The sequence below is a fragment of the Sciurus vulgaris genome (genome assembly GCF_902686455.1).
Source record: "Sciurus vulgaris genome assembly, chromosome: 5".
NCBI lineage: Eukaryota > Metazoa > Chordata > Mammalia > Rodentia > Sciuridae > Sciurus > Sciurus vulgaris.
The window spans coordinates 115179478-115199788 of record NC_136465.1 but is presented as its reverse complement, the minus strand read 5'-3'; the positions used below and the strand labels follow the sequence as shown (position 1 = coordinate 115199788).

The 20311-nt window shown below is 52.3% G+C and overlaps 1 protein-coding gene across 2 annotated transcripts; it reads left to right on the top strand.

Moving 5' to 3' along the window:
* Positions 1-7962: 7962 nt before the first annotated feature.
* KRT78 (keratin 78) lies at positions 7963-19179 on the top strand. 2 transcript variants are annotated; one of them, XM_079140895.1, is made up of 9 exons: positions 7963-8936; positions 9314-9528; positions 10601-10661; positions 11102-11197; positions 11986-12150; positions 12492-12617; positions 15111-15331; positions 15826-15860; positions 15946-19179. In XM_079140895.1, exons 1-9 carry the CDS (start codon positions 8571-8573, stop codon positions 16224-16226), a joined length of 1566 nt encoding a protein of 521 aa, XP_078997021.1. In that variant the 5' UTR covers positions 7963-8570; the 3' UTR covers positions 16227-19179. The 2 variants fall into 2 exon arrangements, with proteins under 2 accessions (XP_078997021.1, XP_078997020.1); XM_079140894.1 differs by having other exon boundaries at positions 15940-19179.
* Positions 19180-20311: the final 1132 nt, after the last annotated feature.

The window sequence follows — 20311 nt, the reverse complement described above, 5'->3', positions numbered from 1 at the left end:
CTCCAGATGGCTGGGGAGGGGGAGCTGGTAAGGTGGTCACCAGGCAAGGAGTCAGTGTGTCTACCCGCCGCCCCCATCTCCCAGCCCAGGAGTCCCTGAGGGAGCCTCAGCCATCCATTCCCAGGGTGCAAGAATGCAGGAACTTTCCCCTACAAGTTGCCATTCCGCCTGTGGGGTGTTGGGAGGCTGTCCTTAGTAACGTGTCTCATAATATTTGCCGTGTCAGGGACGGTTGCTAGCAGCAGGGCACCCGACTGGCTGAACCTGATTGGGTCGCAGAGGCAGTGGCTGGGTGCTAAGCCCTGGACGGGCAAGTCAGGACTCTGAGCTGTTTCCTGGTCTGAACACTTCCCTCTCTCAGGGGCCCCCATGCTCCGTCCAGGAGCATGTCTGGTGGTCCCTGACTCCCAGTTGGGAACAGCCTCTGCCTTCTGCAACCCCCGTCCGCGGTGCGCGGGAGCCAGCCCGCCTCCGCTCGCTGAGAACTAACTGTGGCCATCTCTTCCCGACTCTGCATTCACAGCCTCACCTGGTAGCTGGAATCAGCCATGGCGGGAGCATTTATATCACTGAAAATGGCCAAAACAGGGATCTGTCCCCTCCCCACAGAAAGCAGCCACTGCCCCAGCCCTCGCAGAAAGGAACAGGGTCTTCTCTCCCAGCTGCAAGCACTGGGGAAGCTTCTGGTGCTCTTTGTTACATAAGGAAATGCATACGCATCCATGCTGCACCAAAGCACTTTGAGGATGTGATGGGGCTCCTGGGAACACCACCTGGATGGTGTGTTTAGAAGGCCTGGACTCATAGCCCGACTGGGCCAATTTGCATCTTTGAGATATTGGACAATTATTATTATTATTATTATTTAATTTATTTTTATTGTAAACAAATGGGATACATGTTGTTTCTGTTTGTACATGGAGTAACAGCATACCATTTGCATAGCATACATTTACATAGGGTAATGATGTTTGATTCATTCCGTTATTTTTTCCTTCCCCCCCACCCCTCCCACCCCTCTTTTCCCTCTATACAGTCCCTCTTTCTTCCATTCTTGCCCCCCTCCCACCTCCCATTATGTGTCATCATCCGCTTATCAGTGAGATCATTCACCTTTAGAATTTTTGAGATTGGCTTATCTCACTTAGCGACAATTATTATTATTATTTTTAAAACATTTCTTTTAGTGGTCAGTGGATCTTTATTTATTTTCTTATTTATATGTGATGCTGAGAATCAAACTCAGTGCCTCACACATGCTAGGCAAGTGCTCTACCACTGAGCCACAACCCCAGACCTGGACAATTATTTTTGTTTGTGTCTGTAGAGTGTATAAAAATCATACTCACTTCTCAGATTGTGGTGAGGAGGAAATGGGATGAAGGATCTGCAAAGGCCTAGCTCACTGTGTGGCACTCAGGGGGTCTCTGGAAGAATTTTTAAAAGTGTTTTGTAAGCTGGGTGCGGTGACACATGCTTGTAATCCCAGTGACTATGGAGGCTGAGGCAGGAGGATCGCAGGTTGGAGGTCAGTCTCAGCAACTTAGTGAGGCCCTAAGCAACTTAGGGAAACCCTGTCTCAAAATAAAGGGCTGGGGGGTGTAGCTCAGTGGTAAAAGCCCCTGGGTTTAATTTCTAGTACCAACAAACATATAAAATAAAAGTGTGTGTGTGTATATGTATATATATATATATATTTATTTATTTTTAATGTTTTATTTAGGGACAGGGTCTCACTGAGTTGCTTAATGCCCCACCAAGTTGCTGAGGCTGGCTTTAAACTCACGATCCTCCTACCTCAGCCTCCCAAACCGCTGGGATTATAGGCATGTGCTACTACGCCTGGCAAAATAAGTGTTTTGAAATAGAGATCACGTTATGCATGTGAGTGGCTTATTATTACTCCAGAGTTGGCATCATCTGTCACTCCCACCCCTCACTTGGAATCTGTAGACCTAGACTAAAATCTGGAACTCCCAAGGCAAAGCTTTGCAAATCCTTTGCCTCCAAGGCCTCTGTGTAGGAAATGTGCTCCTTGTGGGCTTGGGGGCCTTTTTACCTGGGCAGGGAGCCGCTGCATAGGCAGCAGTGGGACTCCCCTGTAGGGACCCCCTTTCCGGTTGCAACAAGCTGACTCCTCAGGGGGCCGCCACCTTCCTGCAGTGTCAGTTCAGTGAGGACAGCAGGGACTGCCTGGCCCCAGCCAGTAGGCAGCAGGGGCCCGGGTCGGAGAAGGCCGACCTGCCTGCCACCTGGCGGGGCAGGGTCCTGAATCTGCGCGCTCCTCGCCCTTGCCTGGCGGGACCAGAGAGGCGCAATTATGAGAAACGGGAAGTAGAACATGTGTCCTGGTCTTTGCAGGCTCTGGGGAAGGCCTTCCAGCGTCCATCCATGCGTCCGTCAGTCCAGGACTTATCACGGGGCCTGTTTCCTGGAGGGGCCGTGTGAGCCCTTGGAGAGCGGGGCACACGTGGGGGCTGGCACACGTGGGGGGCTTGCACACGCACGTTTTGTGTTTTGATAGTTATATTTTATTTGAATACGAATTAAAAATGAGAATTCGCACACAGAACCCACGATTTCCAGGACGTCGTTGCTTAGGGTCAGGATAAGGAAAAGAGTCGATTTAAATTCTGTTTAGAGAAAAATCTCAAGTCCATTTCGGCGCCTGTGGGATGGCGGGGTGGTGAGATGGCACAGGCTGACGTGCCTGCGGGTGTTTGGGACAGTCAGGGTATTCTGGGATAGAACTTGGCCTGTATTTTCAGCTGAAAAAAAAAAAAAAAAACCACAGACGGGGCAAGTTTCCACGTAGTCTGGATCCGGGGGACTCCGGGCCCTCTGCGGTGGGGAGGGCAGGCTGTCCAAGGCAGGGACAGGACATGGGAGCCCCTCTGTTCAGTCCTCTTGGACCAGCGTGGCAGCAGCCAGGCCCTTGGTTAGTCAGCCTGGGAAGGCCAGGGGACCAGGATGAGTGCGGGCGGCCCAGCCTCCCCTTGGCCTGTGCTGGCCTCCAGCAGCACGTCCCAGCCTTTGCCCCGCCCCCTTTATGTCTGGGCAGCCTCTAGCCCCCAGGAGATGACTTCCATTGTTTTTGAACACGAATAAGAATACCTGCGGCTGCAGATCCCGGAGGACCCCGCGCCTCCACATCCACTGGGGGGCCTCCGGCCCTTTCTTGCAATCACCTGGTTTTCACCTGGGTTCTCCACACCCTCTCTCCCTCCAGCCTGCAAGTTCCTCCCTGGCAGAAATTTTATTCATTTTCATTTACCCAGGCAAGCTTGGTACCTGGCACCTGTAGGTGCTTAATAACTGTTGAGTGCATGAATGAATGTTGAGAGATGAGTTTCAGTTTGGGGTTTGCTGTGTGACTTTAGGTAAGTTGGTCCACCTGTCTGAGCTTCAGTTAGCTGAGGTGTCCTCCCATTTTTTATTAGTTCTTTTTAGTTATACATGACAGTAAGGTGTATTTTGACATATCATAGCTACACGGAGTATGACTTTCCATTCTTGTGATTGTACATGATGTGGAGTTACACTGGTCGTGTCTTCATATGTGAACATAGGAAAGTTATGTTCCAATCATTCTACTGTCTTTCCTATTCCCAACCCCCCTCCCTTCTCTTCATTCCCCTTTATCTAATCCAATGAACTTCTGTTCTTCTATCCCTGCCCCTCTTATTGTGAATTAGCATCTGCATATCAGAGATAACATTTGGCCTTTTGATTTTTTTGGAACTGGCCTGTTTCATTTAGCATGATAGTCTTCAGTTCCATCTCTTTACCGGCAAATACCATAATTTCATTCTTTATGGCTGAGTAATATTCCATTGCGTGGAATTTTCTTTATCCATTCGTCTGTTGAAGGGTATCTAGGTTGGTTCCATAGTTTAGCTATTGTGAATTGAGCTGCTATGAACATTGATATGGCTGCGTCACTGTAGTATGCTGATTTTAAGTCCTTTGAGTTGTCTCCGTTAACACATTCCTGGGTCTCGAGAAGAGCACAGTGTGATTTAAGGGCAGAAATGGCAGAGCTTAAGTGCCTGCAACCATTCCTGGCTTTGCTGTGTAACAGCTGTTTGACCTTGGGCAATTGTGTGTTGTTTCTGCAACTTTCCCCTTCTGTGAGGTGGTGATGATGATAGTACCTGCTTCATAGGGTTGTTAGGGTTAAAAGGCTTGTATGTGTGAAGCTGGCATGTGACCTTCAGCATGGAAGTTGCTACCGTCTTGATAGTTACTGCAGATCAGACAAAGTCTCCCTGGGATTCCAGGAGACATCAACACATCGCCTGAGGTCCTTGCAGGCAAGATGGGAAAATGGGGTCTGAATTAAAGCACAACTGGGTGGATTCCCAAATACAAGGAAGGTTTCTTGTGGGGAAACCACAGGGCTCTCTCCTCACTCTCTGCCAAGATCATGCTATTGGATCAATGTGAAAAGGGGAATTTTCGGCTCTCATGCCCACATGCCAACTCACAGCCCATGCAGCCCCTTGGGAGCTGGGTGGATCCCATGGGACTGGATTTTCTTTGAGGGTGGAGAGAGGCCTGGTCCATCATGTATCTCCTGCACCACTTAACTCAGTGTTCAGCCAGTAGTAGATGCTCAATAATACACATGTGCACATATACACACATATCTATTTATCAAACGTACGAGCACTTCCCAGCTTAGGTGGGCAGGTTTGGGGAGGGATGACTAATGCTTCAGAGGTGAGAACAGAGACTTACGATCATCTCCAGAGGCTGGAAGATGGCAAGGAATCAACAAAATGAGACCAAATGGAGATTTGTTCACTCAACAAATTTTTATTGAGTAGGACACGAGGCACTTAGAGAATACAGAAGTAAGCCAAAGAGACAAAGCCCCTGCCCTCACGGAGCTCACAGCCTAGAACAGGGGGACCTACCAACAAAATGAGTCAGTAAAACTCGGGGCATCCTAGGAAGGGAGGGGTGCTAAGTAGAAAGAAATAAAGCAAGGAAGGGCTTAAGAGGTGGCAGAGGAGAGTTGACCTTAGTGTTGCAGTGTTGGTTGAGGGCGGTCTGAGATGATGGCACTTGAATAAAGACTTGAAGGAGGTGGGCAGCAGTCTGGGTGGGTATCTGGGGAGGAGCTATCCAGGAAGAGGGAATGGCAAGTGCAAAGGCCCTGAGGCAGAGTGTTCCAGGAATATTTAAGAATAAATGAGGGAGTAAACTAGGTTAGAGCCTTTTTCATGCTCTGCACTTTTCTCTCCTTATCATAATTACAATTCAAGACTTGTCTATTTACCTATTTAATATCTGTTTTCTCATCAGACTCCCAGGTTTCTTGGTGCAGGGGCTGGGCCTGGGTCTTGGCTACATTCCTAATTTTCAGCATAGCACCTGCACATATTAGGTGCTCACCCATATTTTGGTGAATCAGATATACAAGTGGTATTTGGGCAAAAAAAGAAGAAAATCACCTGCATAAAGAAGAACAGGTTGAGAACAATGGAAAGAGGTCAGGGAGTTGTAGCTGCAGCCAGGGCCTCTCCTGGAGTGGGGAGCAGCCCAGGAGCAGGGAAGTTAGCGTAGAGCAGGGAAGAGGAGGAGAGGGAGGACCTGCCGCACCTGGGCACTGTCGGGTGTGCCATGTTCTGCAGCATGAGCCCTTTGCAGTCTTGCTGCGGTGGGATTGGGGATCTCGTGCACCTTTGTGCGCTGGGACAAATCACTCAGCCAGCGAGGGGGCCTGGTTCAGTCTCCAAAATTGTATTTTTCTCTCCATCACTGCATGGTCTTTTTTTTTTTTAAATTCGTTCTTTGTAGACATACATGACAATAGAGTGTTTTTTTAACATAACATACATACGTGGAGTGTAACTTCCCATTCCGTGGCGGGACATGATGTGGAGTTACCCTGGTCCTGTATTCACATATGAGCAAAGTTATGTCTGATCATTCTATTGCCTTTCCCATTCCCATCCTGCCTCCCTTCCCTTCATTCCCCTTTGTCTAATCCAGTGAACTTCTAACCTTCCCTCCCGACCCTCCCTTGTTATGGGTTAGCATCCACATATCAGAGAGAACATTTGGCCTTTTTTTGTGTGTGTGATTGGCTTATTTCCCTTAGCATAAGAGTCTCCAGTTCCATCCATTTACTGGCAAATGCCTTGATTTCATTCTTCTTTATGGCTGAGTAATATTCCCTTGTGTATATATACCAATGGGTTTTCTTTATCCATTCATCTGTTGAAGGGCATCGAGGTTGGTTCCATAGCTTAACTATTGTGAATTGAGCTGTTATGAACATTGATGTGGCTGCATCACTGTAGTATGCTGATTTTAAGTCCTTTGGGTATATGATAAGGAGTGGGATAATTGGGCCAAATGGCGGTTCCATTCCAAGTTTTCTAAGGAATCTCCACAGTGCTTTCCAGAATGACTGCAACTGCTTGATCTTTTAAACATAGAGGAAGCATCTAGAATGGCAACATTTGCAAATCTGGGGATTCAAGAAGTTCCCTTGATATAATTGTCAATGGTTCAAAATCCATCTCTTTAAACAGATCTCATTGATGCCAGCGTGTTTCAGGCCCCGAGCGGGACAGAGTGGTGCACGGAACTGATGTCGTGTAGTTATGATTTAGTGTCTCGTGGTGTTCTCACAGAAGTTTGAAGGGTAGGCATGAGGAAGAGGGAGGAGGCTCATTTGGGCTGCTCTGTGGAGCTGTGGTCTGAGCTGGGTGGGGTGGCCCTGAGCAAGTGCCTTAGATCCCAGAGTGAGCAGGGAGCAGATTTTGAGGTCACCTGTGCAACCTTGCAGGTTACTGGAGGGGCACAGTCTCCACCCCTGCCCCACACCCCTGGGGCCTCAGAGTCCTCAAGCCTAAAACAAAGACACTGGATCAGATGACACTGAAGCTCCCTTGCGGCTCCATAATATCACAAATATGGGGAAGTTCCATGCAGGTGGGTTTGGTCCCATGCCAAGTGTGACTTCTGTCCTTCACCCTTAACGTGGAGAAGGAACGATGGCAGAATTTAGTTCATGTGGCCCATTTTTGAGCACATCCCACACCCAGAGGGAAGGCCCCCAACTTGCCTCTGGAAAGCAGTCCCCCGGGCGAGGGTTTGGAGCTGTTCCCAGTGGACCCCAGGCCGGTACCAGCTCTCCCTTTCTGACTCTGGGGCAGCTTCCTCTCCCGGGGACGCGCCACCTGCTCCTGGGTCTTTCTCCTCTCTCTTCTTCCTTGCCTGGTCCCTCATCCCTTGACCTGCTTTGCTCGCATCATCAAAGGCCCTGCCTCTCTTCCCCTTCAGTGCCATCCCCTGGGAGGGAGGAAGGGGCTTAGGACGCCTCACGGCCCTTGGCCTCAGGCGGAGCGCCTGCGGGATCGTTCTCATTGCTGAGCTGACTTCCTCATGGCATACCTCTTGGTTGTCCAGCATGCTGAGTGTCTGACTTGAGTTGCGTAGTCAAGGGCCTGGGTATCCTATCTTAGAAGGCACTGGGTTCTAGAAAAGAGGGGAATAGACCTCTTGCCATTTAAAGACATTGTAGACATTCCTAAGAATCAGGGCCATCCAATTATGTAGGCCGGCAGGGAGGAGCCTAAGGCACCTGCTGGACGCCCTTCCCTGGGGACCCTGGCTGGGCAGGAGGGGAACCGTGTGCTCCTCTGCCGGCCAGCCTCTGCTCCGAGGCAGAATCCATCTGTGAGGTTCCCGCATCCCCTGTTTCTGCTCTCAGTCCTTCAATACAGTCTTCTAAAAGCTCATTTTATTTTGGAGACTGGGAGCCTCTGATGTGTACCCTGGATGCGTAGAACTGGCCCCGGGTGGATGGGCCTGGCACCGTGAGGGCGGGAGGGACAGGGACTCAGGCTGGGCTCATCCTGGAGGTAGCTACCGGCTGGAGCAGGTGGCGCCTCGTGGGTGATTGACTACTGGGTTGGGCGGGAGGAGGAACTGGGAAACCCTGCTTTTCTGTCATTTCCAAATCCTGAAGTGTCTTTTAGCTCACGATGGCATCGATACCTCTGCTCACCTCCCGGCTCCACGGTGCCTTCCTCCCTGGCCTCCTTAAGCTAGAGCCTCCTTTTAGAGGCTCATTCTCTTAGGTCGGCCTCCCCAGGACACTCTCATGCCTCATCTGACCCCCTCCTCCTCCCTGTCCCCTGGATATCCCTCCTCTCCTTCCCCCCTCCTTCAGAAAGCCTTCCTTGAATGACCTTCTGTAGCTTTGCTTGGGACTGTCCCTCCCCATCCTCAGCACTGCTCCAGGTCCCCAGTTGCTTCCTTGACTTTAGGCCAGGCCCATCTGTCCCACCAGCCCAGGGGCTCCCAGGGGAGGGCCTGGGTCTCCTTCTTCCTTGAGTTCTGCACGTGTGAGACACCCATTCCCCAGGTGTGTCAGAGTAGGTCAGCCGGAGCCGAGTGACACACAGTCAGGCAGAGAGCATCTTGCTCTTTGAGGCCCAACCCAGGTACGGGAGGGGATAAAAGTCTCGTGCCAGGGCCCCGGGGCAGGAACACACACACCTTGACCATCCGTCTGTCTGTCTGCATCTGTGTGACTGTCTGTCTCTGCCATGTCTCTGTCCCCGTGCCGGACCCAGAGGGGCTTCAGCGCTCGCTCGGCCTGTTCTGCTCTCTCAGGGGGCCACAGCCGGGGCAGCTTCAGCAGCAGGAGCCTCAGTTCCTTCAGCGGGTGCAGAGGGGGCTCTCGTGGGCGGGGCTGGGGGTCGAGGGGAAGGCTGGGGGTGCGGATGGGGCAGAAGAGTGGGGGGCCTGGGCTTTCCCTGTGCCCTCCGGGGGGCATCCAGGAAGTGACCATCGACAAGAATCTGCTGACCCCACTGAAGATAGAGATCGACCCCCAGTTCCAGGTGGTGAGGACGCAGGAGACCCAAGAGATCAGAACCCTCAACAACCAGTTTGCTTCCTTCATTGACAAGGTGAGGGTCAACTGGACCTGGTTCCTGTCCGCCTCCGAGGGGGCTCTCTTGAAGGACTGGGAGTGGGGAAGTCCGTCCTTCCTCTCCCACTTTTCTAGTCACTTTGGCAGCAAGCGGTCTGGGTACACTGAGGCCCTGTTTTCCAGGGGCTCAGGGAGAGAAAATGGCTGGCCTGCGGTAGGAAGACCCTTCCCTGTTAGACCGTCCAGTCATTTTGATGTGTTCAGGCTCTGATGAAAGGCCACCAGGCTCTTCCTGCCCAGGCGGGGTTGGAAGGTGGGGAAGGGGTGCTGGCGGAAGGGTCCCCGAAGCTTTACTTTGCAGAGGTTGCCTGAGGAGTCCCACAGGAGTCTCAGGGCCCTGTGCTGGGGTTGCAGGTGCGGTTCCTGGAGCAGCAGAACAAGGTCCTAGAGACCAAGTGGCACTTGCTGCAGCAGTTGGAGGTGAGTGACAGTCCCCGGGGCCTGGAGCCTGTCTTCGAGGACTACCTGGTGCATCTCAGGAGGCAGCTGGAGCAACTGCAGAGAGACCGAGGGGCTCTGGATGCCGAGCTGAAGGCCTGCCAGGACCAGGAGGAGGAGTATAAGACCAAGTAGGTTCTGGGGTTTCCCCGGTGGGGTCTGGGAGGGCCGGGGGCTCTGCAGCCTCCTGCTTGCTGGGTGCTCAGGGGTACATGACTCCTTCCCTGTCCTGCTCTGTGTCCTCTTTTCCCTGACTCACAAGGGCCCCACCTGCTATGGGTAGAGGAGACCCCACAGCCCCCACTTCCACCCAGGTTTGGAGAGATTCAGAGGAGGAAGGTTGGGGTGACCTGTTTCCAGTGGGCCGAGGCCCATTTCCCACAGGCCCATGTTCCTGGGCTGGGAAGAGCTATTTAGACAATGCCTTGGTGGCTTTTTTTTTTTTTTTTTTTAGAAATTAATTCCTGTTTAGCAGGCTGTGGGCTATAATGACTCAGATATTCTCTGGTCTCACAGGGTGGAAGGAAATCAATTTATTGGGATCATCCCCAGTTCTAGGGCATGATTCACAGCTGGGCTGTGGTTCTGGGCTCCAAGGTAGGTCACCTGGTGGTGTGGAGAGAGCCCTCAATTGGCAGGAGGCCTGGGTGGAGAGACTGTGGCAAGAACTGGCCATGTGGCCTTGGCAGGCCATTGTACCTCTCCCAGGCCCAGTTTCCATATCTATGCACCGGGGAAAGGTCATCTACCCTTCTTACCCCCCAGAACTGTTGGGAGTGGGCTCTAAAGAGGAGGAAGGAAGGCCCAGGAAGGAGCCCAGGACTGGGCCAGGTGGCCTGGGTTCTGGGTCTGCTATGGCTGGCTGATCGTCGGTGGGAACTTGGTCCAGTCCTTTCCCCTAATAACCCAAACGGCCTACTGCAGAGGAGAGTGTGAGTGGCAAGTGAGAACAGGCATTTGAATGTGCGCTAGAAGCTGTGAAGTAATGTGACCTGTCATCATAGGGACATGGGCTGGAAGAGTGGCACAGGGACATGGCTAAGAGGTGACAAAGCCTCCTGGCAGGAAAGCAGAATGGGGCTGGCCAAGGTTTCTTCTTTGGACCATCTAAAACCAGGGAGCCCTCCTCAGGGAGGACATGCTGGGAGGAGGGCTGTGGGCCCTGGCCTGGCACCTCACTGTCCCTTTTGATTTACTTGGCAGGTACGAGAAGGAGGCCCACAAGCATGCCACAGTGGAGAATGACTTTGTGGTCCTTAAAAAGGTGAGGGGTTGTCAAGAGCTCCACTCAGATCCTGAGCCCCTGCTGTGCACGGAGCCTGGTCCTAGATGGGGAGGCAGAAGGTGGTGATCCTGAGTGAGGTCACCCCACCACTCCACCTGCAGGCCCCCACCCCCTGGGACACGGGCATCTTTCTAGACACAGGGACTTTAGGACTAGATCCAATTGAGGCTCTACATGATGAGTTCTGGTATCACTGAAGGAGTGGGTGGGGAAGGAGTGGAGGCAATCAGGGAAGTTTCCAGAAGGTGGCATGGGCCAGTGTAGGGCAAAGAAGAGAGAAGGACAGGGTGGGGCTGGAGGAGGAAGCCAGGGGCATCTGGAGAGTGGGCGTTGGGCAGTGGGTGCCCAGAACTCCAAGCCAGCGTAAAGTTCACAAAGAGGAAGTGAAACACACATGATTTCTGTCTCCCTGTCTCCAGGACGTGGATGGGGTTTTCCTGAGTAAGATGGAGTTGGAAGGCAAGCTGGAAGCTCTGAGAGAATACTTCTGCTTCTTGAAGCGTCTGTATGAAGAAGTGAGGATCTGCCCAGGGCAGGCCAGAGCGGAGAAGGGGACAGTGTGGGCAGGTGCCCTGTGGCCATGTGGGGAGTGACCAGGAGGAGAAGCCAGTTAGGGTGGCTTGATCTGTGGTTATTCAGTCATTCTACAATCAGTTATTGAAAGCTTACTGTGTGGATATATCAGGAAATAACCAGACAAAACCCACAAAGCTTGTTTTCTTTTGGAAGACAGACATAAGCACTGGGCTTGTGAATAATGATGTTGCCTGACAGAAGGTGACAGACTCAATGGAGAATAGGGAAAGGAGGGATGGGAATGTGGGGCAGGTGGTGACTTCAACTAGGCCTTACTGAGAAGATAGAATTAAAGTGAAGGTTTGAAGGAGGTGCGGAAATTCATGCAGGCGGGCGTCTGGGATTGTGGGCAAGTGTTATGGCTCACAGCCACGCGTACTGGTGTCTTTAAGCCAATGCAAGGAGGCCACATGCTGGAGCATAGGAGCAAGTGGGCAAGGAGAGTGATAAAGGGACAGAGGAGTGATGGGGACAGGTGATTTTGGGTCTTGAGGCCATTTCCTTTAACGGCCAAGCTGCAAAGGTCACTAGAGACCACTTCTATGGCCTTATTTTCAGGTGGGGAGACTGAGGCTCACAGAGGGCAGGCCACATGCAATGCCACTAAATGTGAATGAGGGTGGCCAGCTGACAGAATGTGGGCAGAGGTTCAGGCATCCTCCCCAACCGAGGGTTCCAGGGGAGACGGAGTGGTCGTTGGTGGCCACTGAGACAGTCTTTCCTGTAGGAGCTGGGTCAGCTGCAGACCCAGGCAAGTGACACGTCTGTGGTGCTGTCCATGGACAACAACCGCTGCCTGGACTTCAGTGACATCATTGCTGAAGTCCGCGCCCGGTATGAGGAGATCGCCCAGACCAGCAAGGCTGAGGCGGAGGCCCTGTATCGGACCAAGGTGCTGGGGCCGGGGGGATGGCACAGTGCTGGAAATGGCTGGGTCTCCGTGTCCACACCCTAGGTGGTCACCCAACCTGGTTCCACTGGGGTAGTTCTGATAGCGTCCGTGAAGGTCCAGGGTTGGGTGGGCAGGACCATGTCCTCTGCAGGGCAACTGTGGGAGACAAACTGGTCTTCCATAGGCACAACAGCTACGTCAGTGTCTCAAGCAGTTAACCCACATCTTGAAGACCAGGATGTGGAGAGACATCTCCAAAGGCGGGGAGGTGGTGTTTCCTCAGTATTGGGGTCAAAGGTGGCAGTCTTCTCAACCACTGGTGTCTCCTCTGTTCCCCTCAGTACCAGGAGCTTCAGGCATCAGCCCAGATTCATGGGGACACCATGAAGGAAACCAAGGCCCAGATGTCCCAGCTGCAGCAAGCGATCAAGAGGCTGCAGAGTCAGATCGCCAGTCTCAAGGAGCAGGTCCGCCTCTGCTCACTGCCTTGTGCCTCAGCTGTCCCCAGGGCCAGTCTCTCCAAGCCTAGCTCACCAGTGGGTTGTGGGAAGCCTTGACACCCAAATGGGGCTTTGGATAACTTGGGGTGGAGAGGTCCCCATGTATCCTCTGGGATGAATTCAGCTTCCTTCTGAGACTTCCAGGCTATTTGTTGGCTTTTTCAGGAAAGGGCCCCTGTTTTGCACAACCCCAGGGGAGTGGTCCACATTCAGGGGACATCTTGCTTTTGGCTAGATAGTTTCATGAATCTCTTTTATTTTTTTTCCTTGTCTTTTATTTATTTTTTCTTAAATTTACTTATTTATTTTTCATTTTTACAGACAGCATTTTGATTCATTGTGCACAAATGGAGTATAACTTTTCATTTCTATGGTCGTACACCATGTAGACTCACACCTTTCATGCAATCATACCTGTACATGGGGTAATGATGTCTGTCTCAGTCCACTATCTTTCCTGCTCCTGCCCCCTCCCACCCCATTTCCCTCTACACAATCCAAAGTTCCTCCATTCTTCTCTTACACCCCTGCCACTCCCCACCCCTGTTATGTATCAGAGAAAACATTTGACCTTTGTTTTTTTGGGGCTTGGCTTATTTCACTTAGCATGGTATTCTCCAGCCCCATCCATTTACCTGTAAATGCCATAACTTTATTCTTCTTTATGGCTGAGTAATACTCCTTGTGTATATATGCCACAGTTTCTTTATCCATTCATCAGTTGAAGGGCATCTAAGTTGGTTCCACAATCTAGCTATTGTGAATTGAGCTGCTGTAAACATTGATGTGGAGGCATCACTGTAGTATGCTGATTTTAAGTCCTTTTGGTATAAACCCATGAATCTCTTTTCTCATCTCTTTTTTTGGACTCTTATTCTTCAAACCAAGCAGGGACTCAAGGTCAATCACTGACTATCTGGTCCCCTTTTGGGAAGGGTCGGAGCCCAGAGAAAGGTACCCTCCTTAGGCAGGTGACTCACAAGCCTCTGAGGGGGAAGGGCAGGTGCACGGAGGGCCGTGCTTCCCTGCCCCTTGCAGAGCGCTCACTCCTAGTTGGGAAGGGTTTCGATTTAATAAGTTTTCAAGTTTTTGCACTCAGATTCTCCAAACCCAAAGAGTCAATTTTGGGAACCACAGAGAGTGGTGAGCAGAGACCAAAGCGTTTCTTATGAGATCCCTCTTGGGGATCAAGTGCCCTTTTTCTAATGGCCCGGGTGCCCCTGTGCCAGGTCCCAGGTGCTGGATGCCAGTGTCCTGGGTGGGCATCAGGTTCCTACTCTGCCACCCTTCACCTTTCTCAGCCTCAGCTTCTTCAGGTGTAGAGTGGAGATGACGTCCCACCTGTGGGTGCCCGTGTGGGAGCGGAGCGGAGCCTTCAGGGAACTGCTTCCTTTTCGGTTGGATGTGAGTCTGGTGAGGCAGGGAGCCTGTCTTTCCCCGGGTTCCCTGCTAACTGGAGAACACACGTGGAGGCTGCGTCTCAGACGGAAGCTCAAGGCAGTGGTTTGATGGACTAAGCAACAGGACAGAACATTGTCACAGGGCCGTCCCCAGAAACTTAAGGACCCTGGCTGCCCTCAAGCTGAGACTTGAGGATAAGCGCCCATACAGGACAGGAAGCCCTCTAAATGTTTGGTTGCAGGGGAAGAAATGGGGAGGATCTCTTGAGCTCAAGGGACTTGTATTAGTTTCCTAGGCAGTTGAACTGCCATAAACTTGGTGGCTTAAAACAACCAAGAACTATATTCTTTTGCAGTTCTGGGACCTCTAGGTCTGAAATCAGGTGATTTGTTTGAAGGTTCTGCTGGGGGCAGGAGGTCCTTCCTAGCTTCTTGTGGCTCCAGGGGCTCTTTAATTCTTTCTTTCTTTTTTTTTTTGTATCAGGGATTGAACCCAGGGGTGCTTGACCACTAAGTCACATCCCCAGTCCCTCCACCCGTTTTTTAAAAATTTTGAGACAGGGCCTTGCTAAGTTGCTTAGGGCCTTCCTAAGTGGCCGAGGCTGGTCGCTGGGATTCCAGGCGTGCTCCACCACGCCTGGCTACTTTCCTTGCTTTGTTGCTGCATCACTCTGACCTCTGCGTCTGTCTGAACACAGCCTCTTCTCTGTGTCTGTATTTACGTCCTCTTCCTTCTGATGAGGCCAGTAGCTGCTGGGTGAGTTGTCACCCTAGGTGCAGGATGGCATCATCATGAGAGCCAGTAAAGACCATATTTCCAAATAAGTTACATCCTGAGGTTCTGGGTGGGCAGGAAAAAATTGGAGGAGCCTATTCAACTCACTGTAGGAGCTAAGGAAGCATGGAAGCTATACCGTTCCTTAGAACTGGGGAGTGGGGTGGTCATGGCTGATTTTGAGCTCATGAGGATGATATCCCTCCGGCTATATCCACAGTGGGTGCTTTGGGAAGCCGTGTTGGACTTCCAGCCACTTTCTCCCTCATTTCTACCACTTTCTAGAATGCCAACCTGCAGTCAGCCATTGCTGATGCTGAGCAGCGTGGGGAGCTGGCCTTCAAGGACGCTCAGGCTAAACTAGATGAGCTGGAGGACGCTCTGAGGATGGCCAAGCAGGACATGGCCCGACTGTTGCGGGAGTACCAGGAACTGATGAGCACAAAGCTGGCCCTGGATGTGGAGATCGCCACCTACCGCAGGCTGCTGGAGGGCGAGGAGTGCTGGTGGGGCAGCTTGGAGGGACCTGGGAATATGCGGTAGGGTGGAGGAGGAGGATGGAATGCCAACAAAGTACTCTCCTTGTCAAAGGGGATTCTGAGGCCAGTGGCAGTGTAGCATGCCTATCATCCCAGCAACTTTGGGAGGCTGAGGCAGGAGGATTCCAAGTTTGAGGCCAGCCTCAGCAATTTGGCAAGGTCCTGAGCAACTTAGTGAGACCTTGTCTCAAAAAATAAAAAAGGCTGGGGGTGTGGCTCATTGGTAAAGTGTGCCTGGGTTCGATCCCCAATATTAAAAAAAGGGGCAGGGATGGTGGATTCTGAGAGATCTCCTGACCCTGTGAGCTAAGAGCAATGGACTCTGCTGGGAGGGATTTTCATTTGGGGACTGGATTTTCTATGCTGAGAGGATAGGGAGCTTCTTCTAGAGGCTTAAACACTAGGGGATGCATTCTTCGAAGACTTTCTTAGCATTTCTTCCTCTTGTCCTTTCCCCCTAGGATGTCAGGGGAATACAGCAGCCAGGTCACTATCTGTGAGTATCTGGGGACTTAGAGTGGTATTTCCATGGGGCAATGAGGACCCTGCTGTGACCCTGGTGTATTTCTTGGCAGCAACAGCAGGAGGCAGTGCTGTGGTGTCCGGAGGAGTTGGTGATGGCCAAGTGGGCACTTGTGGACCCAGAGGACTAGGAGGCCGGAGAGGTGGCTTTGGGTCGGGTTGCTCCAGCATTGTGACTGGAGGCTTCAGTGCCATCCCAGGTTCTGGACAGGAACCTGCTTTGGGTTCTTGCTCTGTGTCTGGCTCTGGCTTTGGTTCTGGCTCCAGCTGCAGCTCTAGCCGCGGCACCATCCTGAAGAAAACAGTGGAGTCAAGTGTGAAGACGTCCATCATGTACTGAGTGATGCGGCGCCGCCCTCCTGAACCCATTGGCTCCCACCTCATCCCCCAGCTCTGTGCGGTCAACTCCATGTCCACGGCCTGCAGCTCAAAGAAGCCTACGTAGGTTCGAAGACAGTCAAGAAGGTCCCACCTGCCTCCTGTTCTGAGTGCTCAGCCTGGTTGGTCTTGCTCTGCATGCTGATTTGCATCTTATTTGCATGCTGCCCATCCTAAATCAAGGTGCACTGTGCCTGGTCCTCCAGCCAGCTGACCACATTCTCTCCTTTTTCCGTGGCCTTCAGGCTGAGCTGGAAAATCTCCTGGCTGGGCTTTGCAAGGCTACATCTCTATTCCAAAGCTTGTCCTTTAGGAGGAGCGGGGAGTCCTGAGACCTGAAGCTGGAGGTTGGAACCAAGAGAGCTCACTGTTGTCCCACCCATGGCACACCCTGCTCTAGGTCTCTGTGAAGTGACACAGCATCCAGTTCTCCCTGGTGCATCTTCCTTCATCTCTCCCCTGGTTCCCCACTTCCTGCCCTCCCCCAAATTTTACCCAGGGCAAACGATACTTGAGGGGCTGCAATGGTACTGGGGCTACTCTGGCAATTGCTGGGTGTTGCGTTTCTCCCACCCTGTCTACTTCTGGGGTCTCCAGCATAATCCCTCCTACCTCTGACACCAGATCTTCCTTCTCAGAGCCCTTGGCCTTCAGGGTCAGAGGGAGGGCCTCCTGTGACTACTTCAGATCTCCTAGGCTGGGAAACGGGGCCTTGTGGAAAGTCCCTCTGTGTCGTCTCTTTCACTCCCACCCCAGTGATGCCCCGGCTCCGGGTCTTTGTGGGGCGGCTGGCCTGGTTCTTGCTACCTGCCCCCACCTCTCATCTCTGAGTCTTAATTTGGCCCTTGCACTTCTGGATAGGAATGCCCAGCAGGTTAATAATTTCACCCAGATGCTGAGCAATAACCTTCAATATGGGTTCAAAGGACATTTTGGGGGAGGCCGAAGGACAGAGGTGGAGTTTCCCTGTGGCAACATGCTGCTTCTCTGCTACTCTTTCCTGCCGTTCAGCCTGGCCCCCAACTTGCCCACCTCACTCAGGATGACATTTCTTTGTCACCCTGGAAGTGAGGACCAGAGAGCTAAGTTGACTTGAATGATAGGGCTGCTTCTGGGGGTGTGGATGGGGCCACTAAGGACACCATGGATCTCTCTATCAATTTTTCTCCTCCAGGAAATCTTCCTTAATTTCCTCGCTGGACCCTTCCTGTCCCCAGCACATTTGAGCTGCACTTGCTGCTGTCCTGAGCTCTGTGTCTGTCTGGTTCTTGTTGGGGACTCAGCTCCTCTGTTGGCCTGGGACCTCTGGGCAGGTTCTTCTGTACCTAGGAAGGGAATCTCAGCTTAGCTCATGCCTGGGGGCTCTGATGGGGACTGGAGGCCGAAACTGTGCCCCTGCCCCTCTCTGAGCTGCCAACCCATCCTCAGGCCTGTCTGAACATGAAGCTGGAAAGTCCCCCTCCTTTTCTCTCTCTCCCCGAGAGCTCTGCAGGGAGCCAGCAGTGTGGGAGTCTGGGCTGGGGTGAGGAGGGGCTAGGAGGATGCCTTCTTCACCCTCCCTGGCAGTCAGGTGGCTTCTGCCATTGCTCCTTCCCCTTGTCCCTTTACAGACTGAGGCGGGAACCTGGCTTAGCTCTCAACTCCATACCCGGGCTGTGGGGCATCCCGCCATCCTCACCCTGCACCAGGGGGAAGGAAGCCCTTTTCCTTAGCTCCATGGGTCCTCCATCAAAATGACCCAAGAAGAAGTTTCCCAGCCTTGTGTGAAGGAGGCGTGGGTGGGTGAGACTGTGACCCTGCAGCTGGGCCTGGAGAACCAGGAGGTCAGAGACTAGCTGGGAAGCTGCTACCACCCCTGGAGCTGGGGTGCTCAAACACCCCAGGTTGTCCAGGACTGAGGGGATGAACCTGGGACAATCCTGAGAAAATCAGAAGGAGGTGGTCACCCTGCGTGGAGCTGAAGAGACAAGAGAAGTGGCAGGAGCAAATGTGGAGGGCTTGGAACTGGGAGGGATCTCTGGAAACTGTAATCCCAGAGGGGAAGGAAAGAGGGAGCCGGAAATCAGACCTGCCCTCTCTCTCCCCCTCCTGGACTCCTGTTCATGTTTCCCTTTGGTCAACACTGGAGGTCAGAGAGCAGGGGAGCAGCCCACAGCAGGAGAGGCAGGTAGAGAATAGCTCTGGGGTGGGGAGGAAGCAAATGGGGCATAACTAGTATAAAGAATACCATGCTACCACACAGCCAGTGCTTAGGCTGCTCTGGGTCACATAGTAAGTGCTCAATAAATGCTGACTACAATGATTAATAGATTAGTAGAAAAACCCTACTTCTCCCTGGGGACTCCTCACCCCTGTATCTTCCCTGTGGCTCAGCACCCACCTGGCCCACATCAGGGGCTCAGTAGCTGCTAGCAGCTGTTTTGCTGCATTCCTTTGGCAGTGGCAATAGTAGCATGCAATCTGTTTTGCCTCCAGTTGGCTGGGAAGGACTCTGATCACCTTGGTCTCCAGACCAGGAGCCCCTTAGTCACAAGCAGCTCTCTCTTACGGAGAAACGGAGGGGAGGAAACTGCTCTTCCTTGGGCTTGTTAAAGAATATTTTTGGGAAGCCATTGATTTGGGAAAAAAAAAAAAAAAAAAAAAAAAAAAAAAAAAAAAAAAAAAGAACCCAATATGAAAATAGGAAGTTGAACTGTAGTATTTGACCCCTAGTTAATTGTGGGAGGCTCTTTAACCGATTAACCATTTAAGCTGGAACCAGTTAAGCTCTCTCTACGGCGCCCTTCCCCTCAGTGTTGTCAGTTCTCTGAAGCTGCTTTGGTTCTGAGGTCTGTCCAATTCACTGGTGGGTTTTATGGTTTGGTTATACTTTGTTCTGTTTATAACTGCTCAAATAAATTCTGCTAATCTTAAAAGTGTGAGTTTTTCCTCTTAAGAGGCAGCAGAGAGAAGGTCTGGGCTAAGATGTCTGAAAGCAGAGCGGAGGGCAGTGCTGGGAGGCAGGAGGCTGGCCATACCCCTGTCTGGTCTGGCTGTGCGTGGTCCCGCCTGGGTGTGAGGGAGGCGTCTCCATGAGCAGCTGTGTGCTCCATTAGAGTGGGCCAGGGCCACCTGTGCACCTGCCGCTAGCTTCCAGCTCAGAGGCTGGCACAGACGGTGTGCGTGGTACAGTTGTGAATGAGTTGCGTGAGTGAATGTCAGTCTCTGGGGTGGAGTGTGTTTACAACCCGACTCCCACTCCCACCACCCCAGCCGCATGGTGACTCAGAGGGCTGACATCACTCCCTCGCCCAGGGGACTCAGGCCCAGGATGCAGCTAGGCCGGCTCACGACCATATCCCCTCCCACGCTGCCCAGGGAGAGATAAGGGAGGCTGAGAAAGTGAGCCCAGCCTGGGGAAAGGAGACAAAGGTCAGTGGGAAGAGATGGCTCCAGCTAGGGGTCACCGGCCATCAATTTCCGAAAGGATTTCTATGGTGAGCTATGTTGTAGGACAAAGAGATGAGGCCCAGAGAGGTTGAGAGATGCCCGAGGACACATAGCTTGTGGGGATTTGTCTCTAAACCCTGCTCCTGCAAATGCCTGGCACCCTAACTCCAGGCAGGGAGCACAGTATCTTGTGCATTAAGGACTAGCCCTTCTCAGCTCCAGCCCAGCGGGGTGCGAGGTGTGTAGCAGGTGTGGACCCCTCTTCTTCCCTTGAGCTCTTTTACTTGCTGCAAGCTGAAGGGGTTGAGGAGAGCCAGCCGCCAAGTCACCTTAATAAGCACACAGTTCTAACATCTGGAGTCTCCCTGCCTTCGCTGGGGGCTCTGGGGTGAGCTGCCTGGGGTGGGTGAGGAGCGGAACTATGAATGATTTTTAATTTTTTGCAGAACTATGCAGTTGTTGCCATTGCTGAGCTACATCCCCAACTGAGGGATGCCCTCTGGCCCCTTCTGAGTCAAGCATCTGGGCACCTGGTGGGCAGGGAAAGGGGGACTGATGGGTGCAGCATGGGCCTCTTGGGGCTTCTGTTGTTCTGGGGTCTGTATTTCCATTTGCTCC

What these genes read in the sequence shown, in the direction of transcription:
- KRT78 (XM_079140894.1), top strand. Translation starts at nt 8,571, where the DNA reads ATGTCTCTGTCCCCGTGCCGGACCCAGAGGGGCTTCAGCGCTCGCTCG. An exon ending in TTGCTTCCTTCATTGACAAG is followed by an intron (nt 8,937 to 9,313) that starts GTGAGGGTCAAC and finishes CTGGGGTTGCAG; the next exon opens with GTGCGGTTCCTGGAGCAGCA. An exon ending in TGAAGCGTCTGTATGAAGAA is followed by an intron (nt 11,198 to 11,985) that starts GTGAGGATCTGC and finishes TCTTTCCTGTAG; the next exon opens with GAGCTGGGTCAGCTGCAGAC.